The 15,354-nt window shown below is 39.1% G+C and overlaps 1 protein-coding gene across 6 annotated transcripts in view; it reads left to right on the top strand.

Moving 5' to 3' along the window:
* Window positions 1–15,354, top strand: part of TRAPPC9 (trafficking protein particle complex subunit 9) — a 281,618-nt gene that overhangs the window by 52,078 nt on the left and 214,186 nt on the right. For all 6 annotated transcript variants that reach the window (XM_088148925.1, XM_088148924.1, XM_088148920.1 and 3 more), the window contains one exon: window positions 4,335–4,459. In XM_088148925.1, coding sequence (XP_088005051.1) covers window positions 4,335–4,459 — 125 coding nt within the window. The remainder of the gene's footprint in view (window positions 1–4,334; window positions 4,460–15,354) is intronic.

Raw genomic sequence — 15,354 nt, forward strand, 5'->3', positions numbered from 1 at the left:
TAAGATCTTTCTTATGGCTAGTGTGATAGCCATGTTAGTTGATGAAGTTAAGTATGAATCTGCGATGTCAGCAATTTGGAATGTTCTTATTACCAATGATACCGCTTTACACTTGACTTTGATTTGGTTCGCTTCTATCCTCACAAAAATAAACAGCACACAAAATAGAAATACCCATGACTGGGTTCAGGCAGAGTCTGATTGGCAGGCAAGAAGAGTTGGTTTAGAGGCATGTTGGCATGTTGTTTACATTTGGAAAGTTATCAAACCCTAATTGTTTTCCTAGTTTAGAGATGTTCATGAGGGTGACGGGTGGGGCAGATGACAAAAGCAGTGGTGCATTGTTGCATTTCAAGCTTTGTCTGTTTTGTACCCGCATCATGACATCACGTACTCATACAAAAGGGGTGAAGCTTGCATTGCCTTGGTGTAATGCTGCTATTATCATTTTGATTAAGGCATCAGATCCTGCTGATGCCTCTCCATAAGTCCTTTTAAATCTTATGGCTTCAGTCAAACCCACTGGAGGGTTGCATTAAGATGTGCATAAACATCACAGCACATAGTGGGAGGTAACAGGCTTCTGTTCTTACTCCTCTTGTCATGTGTGCACAAAGCAAAGGAAAAAGAAAAAGAAGCCATAAAAACGATTGGAAGGCCTGCATTTGGCTATATATTTGAAATCAGCTTCCTTCTCTGCTTGAGTTATGAACTGTTTGGTATTGTACTTTTGCAAACACATCATAAATTGCGGTGGCTGCGGGCTAGACAAGTCATTTTTAATTTTCCCCTAGAGCTCTTTAAAACCACGCTAACTCTAGAAATTCACAGTACAATGCAAAGAAATGTTATTTAGGAGAATAACAAGTAACAAGAAATGTCACGCACCACCATAACTCAAATTTCCATATTTGGGAGATGAGAAATGTGAATAATGTTCATTATCATTTATAAACCATATAGATGGCTCATTTTATTTATTTTAAAACATATACAGTGATTTTCATTTCACTAAAAACTTTACTAAAAACCAGCTTCCGGCTGCTGCTTTTAAGTGCAAGGTCGGTCTCTAATAAAGCCTCCTTTATCTGCAATCTAATAATTGATAAGAGGGCCAACCTGGCTGGGCCCAGAAGGGAGTGTGGCCCTTTTGGAGATCTGCCCAGCTGGGTTCCGGGTATGACATCAGCCGAGACTCCGGGGCAAGGGTGGAACTGTGGTGATTGTTATTCTGGGAATCCCTTACAGCTTTCAGGGATGCTGCTCCACAGGTCACTAGATGTGAGACCCTGTTCATTAAGTTGGACTCTAGGGATCAGTTGGGATTGTTGCTGTTGCACCAGCCTCCCTGCTGCATAGCAACCTTCCTGCCTGAGCTCCTTGACTCAGTTTTTGGGTTGGTGGTGGAGTTCCCTAGACTTGCATTCTGCGAGAACTTCAGTCTGCTTTCTCTGAGAGAGGGGTCTGAGATGGCTTGGGAGTTCATGGCCACCATGACGGCCTTGGGCCCATCTCAGATCATCCAGAGCCTGACACGGGACAGTGGTCACACATCTGATGTGGCTATGTAATCTGAAATTGGGGGGGGCTCTTAATGTCTCCCTTGTCATAGTCAAATCATGCCCTGATTACCATGGGATTCTCTAGCGCTGTTGTCTGCTGCCAGAAGGCTGGACACACTAGATTGGTACGCCCCCAGTGACTGATGGACCTGGATGGGTTTCAGAGGGAGATGGGGGTTGTTCCTGCCGGTCTGCTGTATGGTCCATCTGAAGCCTTGGTCACTGCTTGGAATAGGGGGGTGGCTAAGGCTTTGGATCAGATCGCACCCATGCACCCTCTTTCCTCTCATGGATCCTGTCACTCCCCGTAGTTCATGGAGGAGCTGAGAGATATGAAAAGAGAGAAGAGGCATCTAGAGCGTTGCTGGCGCTCAATGAAGGACAAACTCTACCGAACACAGGTTAGAGCTCCTATTGATACTACCTTGTGTCGATAAAGGTGGCAAAGTGTCAGTACTTCTCTACCCTTATTGCTTCCAGTCTAAGCCCCACCTCCTCCTTCCTCCTGGTCACATGACCCAGAGAATGCTAATATTAAGGTCTTGGAAAGAACTCCAGAAGATGTGCTCTGTAGGCTTTCCCTACCTTGTTTAATTTTCCAAAACACATTACTCCCACTATGTTAACCCAGTGAAAGATGTTGGAGGATCAGACCCCCTGAGTTGGTTTTACATTGCTAAATATATTGTACATAGTGATATGAGAGAGAAAAACAATTTTTCAGCATTTTCTAGAATATAATGGAAAAGCTATATTGCACAGTATCTGACAAACCTGATAATTTTAATAATGCAAGAGAAATACCGTATACATAATTTATAAGTTGCAGTTGGTGTTCCACAAATTCTTCCAGGCAAAAGTATTATTATAATATATTGATACAAATCTAATGACTTCATATTTTAATTAACAGTTGCAGTACTAAATACATAGTGATTGCTTTCTACTTCATTGTAAATTATTTAGTATTAAACCAGTATTAATAAAGGTAAGTTAATTACTTCATTGTAACGGATTTTAGATGAAAATGCATTTGCTATTCTATGGGAGAAGTTAGCAGACCCTTAGGATGAAGGTGTATTGTCGTTGGTGTTAGAAGTTTTAGACTGTAGGAGTGACATATATTAAAATGCCCCCCAAAAGAGAAATTATTTGAGGTTCTCTGAGTTGTGCTTGTGGAAGCAATGTTAATATCCCTATTTATAGCAGGAAAGAACTGGGCCAGTCTTAGTCTTGCTTTCTGAAGCATAAAAATTTTATCTCTCTTTTTCACATGTAAACATACATACTTACATACTCACACATGCACTGTATAATGGCAGATTAGTTGCTTCAGATGCCTTGTGCTCTTATATGCTGCAGATAGGCAAAGGAAAGAGTAGAGAACTGCTTCTCAGAAGGACCTTCATATCCTACTGCTCTAGGACTGGAAAATGAGCTCTTTGGTTTCTGTTTGTTATGTTCATTTTTCTCTTAAATAATCAGTTCATATCTAGGTTAGCGTAAAGACAGTTTGCCTGTACTTCATAAGCAGTCAGTTAGTAACGGCTGGCTCCTTTTCTAAGGCATCTAACAAAGATCTGGCCACTAATTTATTTATTTATCTTATTGGGTTTATAGGCTGCTCGAATTGCAAATGAATCTGAGTGCCATACTTCCCAATTTACATGAATTACGTTAAAACATATAATACAAAATAAATATCAAAACAAATCAATATCAGATATAACAACAAATATAACAGCTAGTTGATATTTATTTAAATTGGGTCAAAGCTAAAGGTTGAAATCCATTTCTCGCCTTTGGAAATAACAGGTTAATGAGCTGTGTTATTCACCTTTTTTCCCTTTAGACAAAAGCTACTTGTTTAAAAGTCAATCCTTTGGATGGCCTAGCAGTAAATGCCTGTTATGATAAAAGGCTAGATTTCAAAAGGCAGGCTTTTAGTTACTTCTATAATATGTAGAATGACAAATGGAAAGTTTTATGTAAATCACTTGTAAAAGATTCTTGGTATAATATAATATTGCATTTATGTGTAAGTATGGTTATTAATGTTAGGCTATCTGACAAATATTAATGCTATTTTGCTGGGGATAGTTCATACTAATAAATATCCATTCAACATTGATTGAATATTGCATCCTTTGGTCACATTTCGATTTAGCATTTCTATTACTTTAAAAATATGTTGATTTCTTCCTTCTCAATTTCTCTGTTTTCAATATTGCCTTAGAATATTATTCTAAGTATTGCCGAAACATATTATTCCAATCATGTGTAAGCTTTGGACTTCTGTGCTTCTTTATTTGTCTTCACACAGTCAAATTATCTAGCATTGTTAGTTCCAAATCAGCTATAGTTTCTGATCACATTCCAAATCAAAAGAGCAAGCTATGATTTAGTTGTGATTTGCAATTCTTCCAGCATTTCTCTTAGAGATGATTGTCCCCATTATTTTCAAACTTCAGTTCAAATGGTTTAATCTTCTTTTCTTTACACTATGTAAAACATTCAGATTTATTTGAATCAAATTCCACCTTATTGGCTGTGTTCGTGTACCATATCGAACTAAAATTATTCAGCTAGATTTTATGTGGTATAGTTTATAGTTCAGTTTATCCTGTGAACACAGAAAATTGAGTTTGGTAAACCATGATTAACTATGGGAAAGCATGTCATGTGAACATAGTCTTTAGATAAGAATCTGGAAAGTATCCTAGTAAATGAAAGTGAAATAATAGTAACTTTGACCTTTTCCCCATTTTGTAGATGGAATTAGCGTGAGCGGTCTTCCGCTTTCCAGTCCATTTCGACAAGTGATAAAGCCACGTATAGAAAATAAGCCCATAAATCCACAGGAGGCCACTAAAGTTGGTGACTTCAGTCACATAAAGGTAGGTGATCAGCCCTGCAATAATTAGTCCTATAACTTATATTAAACGCTTTTTACTACAGTGCAGAGTTGTATGCAATAGAAAAGAGTATGTGTAGCCAGGGTCGAACTGTGAAATTCTTGGTGCTCTCTGAGCTTGGTTGTTTGCTTGCAGACATTTCGTTACTCAACTAGGTAACATCATCAATGGGAGCGAGTGTGGGGTTTGCTGCCATTTGTTTGTTTATTATTTGAATTTATATAGCTGTCATTTATATGGCTCTGGGTGGCTTACAAATAATTAAAACAAATATAAAACAACAAAAAGAACAATACAACCATTTTAACAACAAGAAAAAAAAATAAAAGCCTATAAAAATATCATTAAAAATTCATAAAATTCAAAGCTGAGGTAATCACATCTAACAATAACACTAACGCAACCACTGTGCTGGCTCTACCACATTTCTTGGTTCCCATGCCTATTGGCAAAACCATGTTTTCAGGAACTTTCAAAAGGCTAGCAGGTTGGTGCCAGTCTAATCCCCAGGGGGATGAAGTTCCACAGGGCAGGAATATATAGCCGCCTGCCCTGCCATTTTTGGTAGGGGTGTGGCTTCCTCCTTGGTGGTTCCTTGATTAGGGTATTGTTTTCTGCCTGATTCTTTGGTGTTGATCGGTGCTTATCTGAGTATTGGCTGGAGGTAATGTGTTCTAGTCTTTTTGTTTCCTTCCTAGATTTTTTATTGTCTCTTTTGAATGGTGTGTAAATGAGGTTTATCTCTATGTGTCTATTGACAGATGATTTGTCTGAATGCCAAACTTCCAGGAATTCCCTAGCATTTTTGGATTTGGCTTGATATTTGCATCTGTATGATAGGCTTCTTCAGAAGAACTAATTCAAGTATACATTCATTTTGCTTTTTTAAACAAACAAAAGATTTTGATAAACAAAACCAAATCATAAATAAATATATTTGTAGACCAATTAAAATTTGGAAATATCTGGTATATTTCAGTAAAAAAAGTTCCACTGTTATTTTGCTTTATAGTGCTGCTGCAGGAGTGGCAAAAACATCACTGGAAATAGTTTCCTATGTTGGAACTTCTGTGGCAGGTCAGGATAGAACACAGATTGAGCATGAATGTATGAAACTTGCAGTAGGCAAACAGTCTTGCAGAAGAGGATTAGAGCAGAGGATTAAACATGTAGGATGCAAGTTAAAATTCTGATCTCAAGAGTCTTGGCTGGTAAGACTTGACCCTTTAGGCAAGACATCCTAACTCATTGTATGTAAGGGTTGAAGCTAGCAAGATGGGAATCAATGCCATTGTGTCAACATGGAATAGACATCTCCAACTCTCGAGATCAAGAAAGGAACAGCCCAAAGTCTGTTGATTTGAAAAGGCAGAATAAAAGGCATAGGCCTGGGAAGGACACATGCACACATGCACGCATATTTTGATTCCTATCTGCAGTAGGGAGGTCTGTTTGTACATGACCTTTTTGTGCCTGCAATACAACTTAGCTAGCTGTGTTGAATCCATGAATCTCTTGCTATTACAGAATGCAGGATGAATTTCTGGAGAGTCAGTATTTATTCCCATGACTGGTGACATCTGACAGCATGTTTTATTTGACTTAAATTACACTTGAGATGTAGATTTGTTATTAGATTAGTAGACTCTTTTCATGTTAAATTTTGAGCCATTATAATTTGATAATCATGAGAGGCTCTTTCTTGGAAGTCTGACTTTTTCCTCGGCCAAGGACAGTTTTTACATCTTTACATTTTCAAATTCTATGAATAATTATTTGCTGCTTGTAAAGGCAGGGAGCATTCACTCCATTCTTTTATGTAGAACAATTATTTATAAGTGGGGCTTGGCCTCGTCTTCCTGAAGCCCAAGCTCCTGTTATTATGTGGCACTGTTGTAGGATGAGAATGAGAATATGCGGCCCTTCAGTGGGTTTTTCGTCTGGATGCTCATCCTGTGGCTATGGTGAAGCCCATTCAAACAAAGGGCAACTGTGTAATTTGGATAACTTTCAAGCCTTCAAGGCAAATCATGATGTTATAATTCACCCCTGTTTATTGGACAGCACCTTGGTTAACTTGGAGGGCAACTGACATTGGCACCAGACGTGGGGAATTGGTTCCAGTTTGTTTGGATTTCTCTGTGAATTTTGATACTGCAGTACAATTTTGAATCTCTGGCTTAGAGGCCACATTAAATACTGGCTCCAGGCCTTTTGAACAAGAAATCTCAGAATCTGTTGCTGGGGAATCTTAGCTGTTGAATTCCTCTGAAGTTTCTATCTCATCTCCTTCTCCAATAAGAGCTTGTTGTTAAATTAATATCAGCACCAAACTTTATCTCTTTTTTCTAGATATTTCCAAGGAAGCTGTTCAAGTTGTGATCTGCTATATAATGTTGTCGGTGAATTGGGTGAAGATAAACAAATTCATCCAGACAAATTTGAGGTGGTCCTTTTCTATAGAAAGGCGGAATAGAGGACGGTGATATTGGTTGGCATTGAATCCCTTTTGAAGACTCAGTACATAGTTTGGTATATTTGTAAATGCAGCAGTGAACTGGATGCCCAGTTTTCATTAGTGGCCATGAGCATTTTTGTATCACTAAGCAGTGTGCTAACGGAGGCTGTTCTTGGAAATATCTGACAAGGACAGAGAATCATACCATGCCTGAGTTATCTTTTGTTTCAGTAGGTAACTCTCTTGGATTTTGTGAACTCCACTAGCTAGCAGGAGGGAGATTCCCTTTTGGTCTGTTATCTCCATAAGAAACAATTAGGTAGAATGCATTTCATCTGAATCCTTGCAAATTTTCCAAAAGGAAAGAAGAAAAACAGCCAACCCTTCAGTACAGTAGTACTTGTTAAACGACCACTCATTCAGTGACCATTTGAAGTTACGATGGTGCTGGATGAGGGGGACTTATGTTGGGTCCTCATAGTTGCAGCCATCTCAGCGTCCCTGTGGTCACGTGATCATGACTCGGGTGCTCAGCAACTGGCTCACACGACAGGTGCAGTGTTCTGTGGTCACATGACCACCTTGCGACCTTCACTGCTGGCTTCTGACAAGCAAAATCAATGGGGAAGCTGGCAGGAGATTGCAAGTGGTGGACACGTGATTGCGGGATGCTGCGACTGTGTGGGATTCGCCAGACGATGGCAACTAGGACTGCCACAACTGCCATTTAAGTCGGCGCAGTCACTTGATGTTGCGCTTTATGACCACACTGCTTATCAACAAGTGTTGCTGGTCCCAGTTACCATTATTAAGCAAGGACTACCTGTATTGTGTTTTCTTAAGTTACCCCCATGGACAGGTGGAATCTGATAAAAGTCAATCTTATCTGATTGATATAGTTTTCTTCAACTTCCATCCCAGTTCAAGTTTTTTTTTTTTAAGTTATATCTGGAACATGTGTTTTTATCTTCCATGGTCTAAGGATCATGTAACAGTGTGAGCATTAGCTAGAAACTGCTGTTTCTTTCTCTAATTTATCTGAAATCATTAATAAAAATGCTTTGAATTGGTACATGTTTATATCTACCTACTTAATGATTATATATGTGTATACAAGATTTTTTTTTTTTAATGCCTTTGAGTCAGTCTTGACTCCTGGCAACTGCCTGGACATGTCCCTGCAGTTTTCCTGGCAAGGTTTTTTGGAAATGGTTGGCCCTTGCCTCCTTCTTCATAGGGCTGCGAGAGAGGGACTGGCCCAAGGTCACTCAGCTGGCTTCGTGCCTGAGGCGGGACTAGAACTCACGGTCTAGCCTAATGCCTTAACCACTGCACGAAACTGGCTCCCATGTATACAAGATAATTTCTTACTGGAATTCAGTTTTCACATGTCCAGACTTAAATTTTTCAACTACTGGGGTGATGCTTTCTAGAAATAAAGGAGGCAACTCTTTTAATTGAATAATATGGTGAGATTTCCAGAATATGAGATGGAATTGGAGTGCATTTTATAAAATCTAGTTGCTGTTATAAATAGCAATAACAATTCTTTCAGGAACACAGTAGTAAAATAACCATTGTTGAAGTTTAATGAGTTATATCCATTAAGATGCTGTGAGGGGCAAACAAAGATACAGAGGGAATTGAACAGCTTCAAATAAGCCTTGAAGATGAAATATTGCTACCAGAAAGAAGAATAGCTAAAGCTGTTTTAATTGTCAGAGTGAAGTATCTCATTTATGTAATTGTGAAGACAAGTATTTCTTAAGCAAACCATAAAGCTAGAATCAAGAATGTACTATTTCCTAAGAGGCAAAATAGAAATGAAGAAATTAGTATCTCATTTCTGAGATATCCATCCAGCATTTTCTTGTTATACAAACCAAGAGACGAAATTTGCTCCTTTGTTGTGAAATGTGAAGTTAGGGATCTATCCAAATGTTAAGAAAGGACCTGGGGCTAATCTCTATCCCACCAGTTTTGAGATGCAGCTTAGAAAAATCCTGACCCCTGTAATGAAGAGGTTGAAATAAGAGTGGAGAGACTTTGGGTGACTTTGGGCCAGGCGCTCTCAGTGTAACTTACTTCACAGGACTGTTTTTAGGGGGGAAATGGAGGAGGGTTAGGGTATTTACCTCCTTGACCTCTGGAAGGGATATAAATCTAATGAATAACATCATTTTAAAACATACAACTGATCGTAGCGTTCAGCCAGAATGGGTCAATTTTGTGTAGTTCCTAAATCTAAAGCAAAAGTCTACTTGCAAAAATGAGAATGGAATAACTGATTTAAGTGAAGAAAAGGAATCATCTTATCTCCCCCAGGTTGGTAAGGATGATTTTCTGTGATGCTGCTGTCATTTTGGACCCAGAAAGCCCCAAGCAGTCCAAATGGGAGACGTATTGTTGCAAACCCTCCCTCCGGCTCGCTCAACACTGCATTTTCATAATTTCAAGAGTTTTGTATAATTTATTTTATTTATTAAATCAATTTATATCCCTTAAGAGCTGGGTTTAGCTCATAATATTTAATATTCCAATAATTCTTGCCTGTTCCTTTGCCCTTTTCTCCCATCACGTACTATTGTATTGCATCTGTAAGGAAGCCTCAGCAAAGAGAGGTCAGAGAATGTTGCCCCACCTCTGTCGCATGTGCCGTAGACGTTCATTTGGAACTGCACGAAGGGAGAGAACGAAACTCACCCAGGGTAGGCACGAGAGAGGGCTTCTGAGGCCAAGTGTTCAAATGCAGCCTTGTCAGGCTATTTTTAGACTGCTGCTATCCGTCCTGTGCTGTTTAAAGATTCAGCTGAGATTGCTAATAGGTGTATTTATATCCATTCTGTCAGTTGCCACAGCATGAACTCCTTTACAGATGATAATTCTATTCCTGGAGACCGTGCCATGGTTACCCTTACTCCGTTCATTTCTATGTTGTACAGCCATATACTTTCCCGAAACACACCGTTACATGTTAATATACATTTTTTGCAATGGTAACTTTATGTGGAAACAACCCAATTAGAGATTAAGGCAACAGTCCACCAGCCAATTAAGGCTGTCTGGCTTTTCAAACTGCTTTTCATGTAAGTATATCTAAACTAAAAGTCGTATGCTTTAAGTTATTTATGGCCAGCACTGTAGTTTTTTTTCCCCAGAGCTAGAATTTTTATTTGCTTGCTAATTCAGGGGGGAAAAATAGCCCCACTGTTGCTAGGAAACAGATATTTCAGAAAATGAGCTTGGGCAGACAGTTGCCATAGCATTGCACTGAATAAATACAGCGTATCTCTTTATTGATTCCCTGGAGTGATTGGGTGTGTACGTATTTAGATGGAGGTGGTGTGTTTGATTTGTGCTCAGCACTGTGGTTCTAGCTGGGTGGAGCTTGGGTATTTAGGCTGAGACCTGAGCCAGTTTTGAACTGGAAAACAGCTTGACAAGGAAGAATAGCTTTACACACTCCTCGAAAACACTTATGCAGCTATTTCAAAGATGAAATGCTGATACAGGTAGTCCTCAAGTTATGACCACTCATTCAGCAACTGTTCAGATTTACAAGGGGGACTTACAACTGGTCTACAAAGTTGTGGCTCTTACAGTGTCCCTGTGGGTCACATGGTCACAATCCGAGCGCTTGGCGACTGGCTCACAATTACAATGTTGTAGTGTTCTGTGGTCATGTAATTGTGATTTCCTATGTTCTCTGCTGCTTTTTCGCCCACCCGCGCTCCAGAGTGCCTGCCTGCAGCGCTCCCCGCCCCCTGCTCAGCACCTGCCGGCCTGCTTGCCCGGGACTCCTGCCTCTTCTTGCTTAATGACCTGCATGGTCCTGGGGTTACAATGCCAACCAGGACTGCGGGATTCCAGTCACTAAGCAATGCAGTCACATGATGTCACGCTTTACAATCACATTGCTTAGTGACGGAGGTTCTGGTCCAATTGCCATTGTAACCCAAGGACTATCTTTATGTAAGTGGAATTACTGAGTTCCTTGTTGAGCCACTGGCTGCTTTTGAGTACTACTCAGAAGTTGCAGTCAGTCCAGAATGTGTTGATTTACTTGTTAGTAAATGAGAGCCACCACAGTCATAACACCTGAATTTCAGGATCTGCATACGTTGCCAATATAGGTCCAATTCAAAGTGTTTATTTTAATCTATGAAGGTTAAAACCTACATGGCTTGGCTCTTGGTGCATGCAAGTCTGCCTTTTCCACCTAGATTCATAAAGTATGTACTGCCCAGAAAAATCTGTTAGTGGTCCCCAGAACCAAGAGGTGAAGGAAGCAAGAGCTTTCAGGCAGTGCTTTTCCATTACATACCCTAAGATATGCAGTAGCTTCCCTCTCGTGACCAGGTTGGTGTCCTCCCTAATGGCCTTCCAGAAATTAGTAAAAATGGAACTATTCCAGAGTATGTTTGGGGGCTGATGAGTGGCCATCTCTGTCTTTGTTTTATGGTACTATGATTTTATGATATTGTATTGATTTTAATGTTTTTATTATTTTTATGGATGTAAATTGCTGGATGTCTATGCAGTTTTCAGTGATATGTAAACAAACCTGTATGCTTGTGAATATGGAACAGGGAAAAGTGTTACTGGTATGAAACCTTGCCTTCTGCTCATCACATATAATGTGTGCTGGGTTAGTCTGAAAAATTCTTTTCAGTCAAGTTTCAGAACTGGGTATAGTACCAAGTAGGCATTGATTACACTTTTTGATGAATTCTGGCAGGAACAGAATGGTGGTGGTGTACCTATCCTGGCCTTCCTTGATCTCTCAGTGGCCTTTGATACCCTCAATCCTAGTATCATTCTGGACTAGCTTAGGGGGCAAAATTGGGGGGGCATGGTGCTCAAGTAGTTCTCCTTCTTCCTCTGGGGGCATTTCCAGTTGGTGTTGGTGGGTGGGGAGAGGTCTGGCTTTAAGCACCTGCCTTGTAGGGTTCCCCAGGACTCTAGTCTCTCCCAATTAACATCTACATGGAGTCACTGAGTGAGGTCATTCAGTGGCATGTGGTTAACCTGTACATCTCTACCCCTGGCTGGCCACGTGATAGTGTCAAGTTACACTCCCAGTGTCTGGATGTCAAAAACTGACTTCAGCTTAACCCTAGCAAGCTTAAGTACTGTTGGTTTCAGGGCTCCCCAAATCTGGAAACTTTACATCATTAGCTCAGGATGGAGTAGCATTCCCCCTGCAGAACTGGTACACAGTTTAGAGGGCCTCTTAGACTCTTGGTGGCAACCCTAACCAAGAGGCCTTTGCACAAATCCATCTTGCATGCCAATTTTGCCTGTTCCTAGATCAGGGTCTCTGCTCATGTATACTTACGTCTTGGACTGTTTGGACTGTTGTAACATGCTTTGCATAGGGCTGCCCTTGAAGACCACTTGGACGTTATGGCACCACCTAAAACATTGTTCATGGGACAGGGTGTTTTGACCTTGGGATTGGGCCCAAGTGCTATGTTTGTATGAGATATTGATTTGTATGACTTCAGACATGCTATGTTTTTGATTTGGGTTTTTAAATTGTTGCTTTAACCCAATAGTTAGCTGCCCAGAGTTGCATTGCATGAAAAGTGTAGCCATACAGACTATAGTTGGTGTAGTCTTTGTGCCTAGAAGAGGCTCTTCATTTCATATACTATCTTCTACAAAAGGGGAATAATAGGAAAATGATGCTAACATGGTAATGGAATACAGCTAGAAATCCTAAGCATGCTTACTGTCGAGTAACAGCAATTTATCTCAGTGAGTTTACTACAGAGTAAATATGCTGACCCCAGATTCCCTCAGTTGCTCTTTTCTCTGTGAATATGAGTGTACGGTACTTGCCTGTACTATGTGTGCAAGCAAGAGAAATTTGTGTATACGAAAATGATTTGTATGTACTATATATGTAATTGGTGGATCAGTGAATTCTGCAAATGAGGTGCCTTATTATATAGGCAGTTAATATTAATCACTAACCATTATTTCAGTGCAGGATCACCTTAAATGCAGGGCCATCTTCCTTTACCTTTTGGCTAATTACAAGATCATTCTATTGATTTACTGCTCACAAGTTTGGAAATATATACTTGACAAAGTAATGCAGCCATAGTTTCTACACACACACAAGTAATACCTCTGATAAAGCTCTTTGATTGTGATAATTGCATTTATAGGGAAAGCCAGCTTCACCAAATGAAGCAATTCATACTGTGGCCATAAAGTTAAGTTGCATGACTATTCGGAATTGAAAGTAGCCTGCATGTTTAAATCATAAAAAATATTCTCTGACTTGACCTTCTTCATGTTCTTTTTATTTCTGTCACTCTGTTCCAAATTTTGGGTTGTATACTCATTGTTTGCTTTTGGAACATACAAAAACAAGCTTGCTTCAAATCAAGGCATGGAGAGAAAGTAAAGGTTCTGTTCTAAATGTCAGCATAGTTACTGGGTGAAAAATGGACAAGAAATGCTAACTAGTTTGAGTTCATGTAGTAGTCAAGAGGGATAGATCTTGGTGGTTCAGAATGGAGGAGAAAGTGCTTGTTACCAAATCGTCCACATTGGAATTTCTCATATGTATTGTTGCTTTCACAGTTGAAATGGTACATGTTAATCTGTTTTACTGAGTAATAAGGGAATACAGAATGTAAAATATACAACAAATTATGGAATTCTGTACAGTGATGTCATAAGCAATTCTTTTAACAAAGTTTGTAATTCAAAATATCTCTCCAGTTACCAACTAGTGAGTTCAAAAAATGTATTAAAATGACAGTCTGGTTATTTGCAGAATTGTTTATTTGCTGTGCTTCTCTGGGGACAGGGAAATACTCAGCCTGTGAAAGTAGATACTGAGTTATCTTCTGTGAATCTCTCAGCTTTCATGGAAAAAAAAATTCCAGTTCCTATATTGTAGGAGAATTTGAAAGTGTGTGATTCAGTTTTTAGGACTCTGAAAATCATAATTTTACTTGTTCAAGTAAATACTTTTCTCATAGCCTGTAGCATATTAAATCTAGATTGGTCTCATCTGAATGAAGCAGCAGAACCTAATTTAACATAAAACAAAATCCACTTTGTTTGATAATGAAAGCAACTTGAATCAGTCTTGAGTTGATTTATTATTCTAAATCACTGACATTCTTCTGTGAGTAAATACCAGTGTCACTAAATTGTCCATTAGCTTCAAGCCACAACCAGACTGTTGATTGTTTATTTTTCTTTTGCATGTTGGTCATTTTTTGTGTCTCTTCACCAAATTTAAAATCTTTTAAATGGCTTATAATAGGCTAAATCTTAGAGTTATCCTGACTACTAAAATTCAGTATACTTTTCAATATTCCATATTCCGTTCCTGATTATTGTACATGCATTAATTAATATTTGCATGCTCTTTATGATGTGTATGTTCATATATTAGCTAACAATGGTTACTTTCAGTGGTGCTGAAAGTGTATGAGCAATTCATACTATATCTCATATACTAGACAGGTATCTGAACAGTTTCCAGTAGCTGTAGACCATGGGATTTAAGTACCCTGGCTTCATCCTATACTAGAAAAATCAGAATGAACTTGAAAAATTAGCCAAATACATGAAATTTGATCAATATCACCTAATTTACAGATGTTGTGGAATTTAAATCACTTGTATACAGATTGATTTTTAAGCATGGAGCACACTTAGCTGTAATTCATATGTAGGCAAAATTAGATGATTTATACCAACCCAATGTAATAAGCACAGCATTATCACACAAACAGATTTTATGTGAATTGTAAAAGTATAATCTACTTGCTAATGTTATATATATCACCATATATTTTTTTAAAAAGCCAATATTTTGCCCCAAATGCTTTTTTTACCTCACTTTTACAGGCATTCACAATCAGCAGAATCAATTCCTCCCTCCCTCCCTCCCTCCCTCCCTCTCTCTCTCTCTCTCTCTCTCTCTCATCTGAATCAACTCCTTATATTCTTAGGTTTACTCCTCTTCCATCAAGTGCCATTACTGACTGAATTATTTAGTTACTTCAGCTAGTTAAATCTAAGGATGCACCTTTATTCTTGACCTTCTGTTTCTTCTCCAAATGAATTCTTGAAAGCAAACCATTTTATTTCACTGCTGTAAAATCTGGCGCGGCCTGGCGCAATATGGTTCATGGGGTCACGAAGAGTCGGACACGACTTAACGACTAAACAACAACAAAATCTGGTCAGTGGTAAACATAACACGTAATGTTTAATTTAGAAGTTAACACAGCCATTTATCCTATTACGTATCTACTTATATTTTTCTTACATCTGTCCCATGCGCTACTTCCCAGTGCTGCCAGCCTTGACCAGTCCCCGAAGCATTAGCTGAGAACAGAATTTGTTCCTTGTCTCCAGCTTCACCCCTCAGCCCTCCTCTACA

Source organism: Python bivittatus, unplaced genomic scaffold (genome assembly GCF_059951505.1).
Source record: "Python bivittatus isolate LINGU-HERP-01145 unplaced genomic scaffold, Pbiv_v1 ctg000590_np1212, whole genome shotgun sequence".
Lineage (NCBI taxonomy): Eukaryota > Metazoa > Chordata > Lepidosauria > Squamata > Pythonidae > Python > Python bivittatus.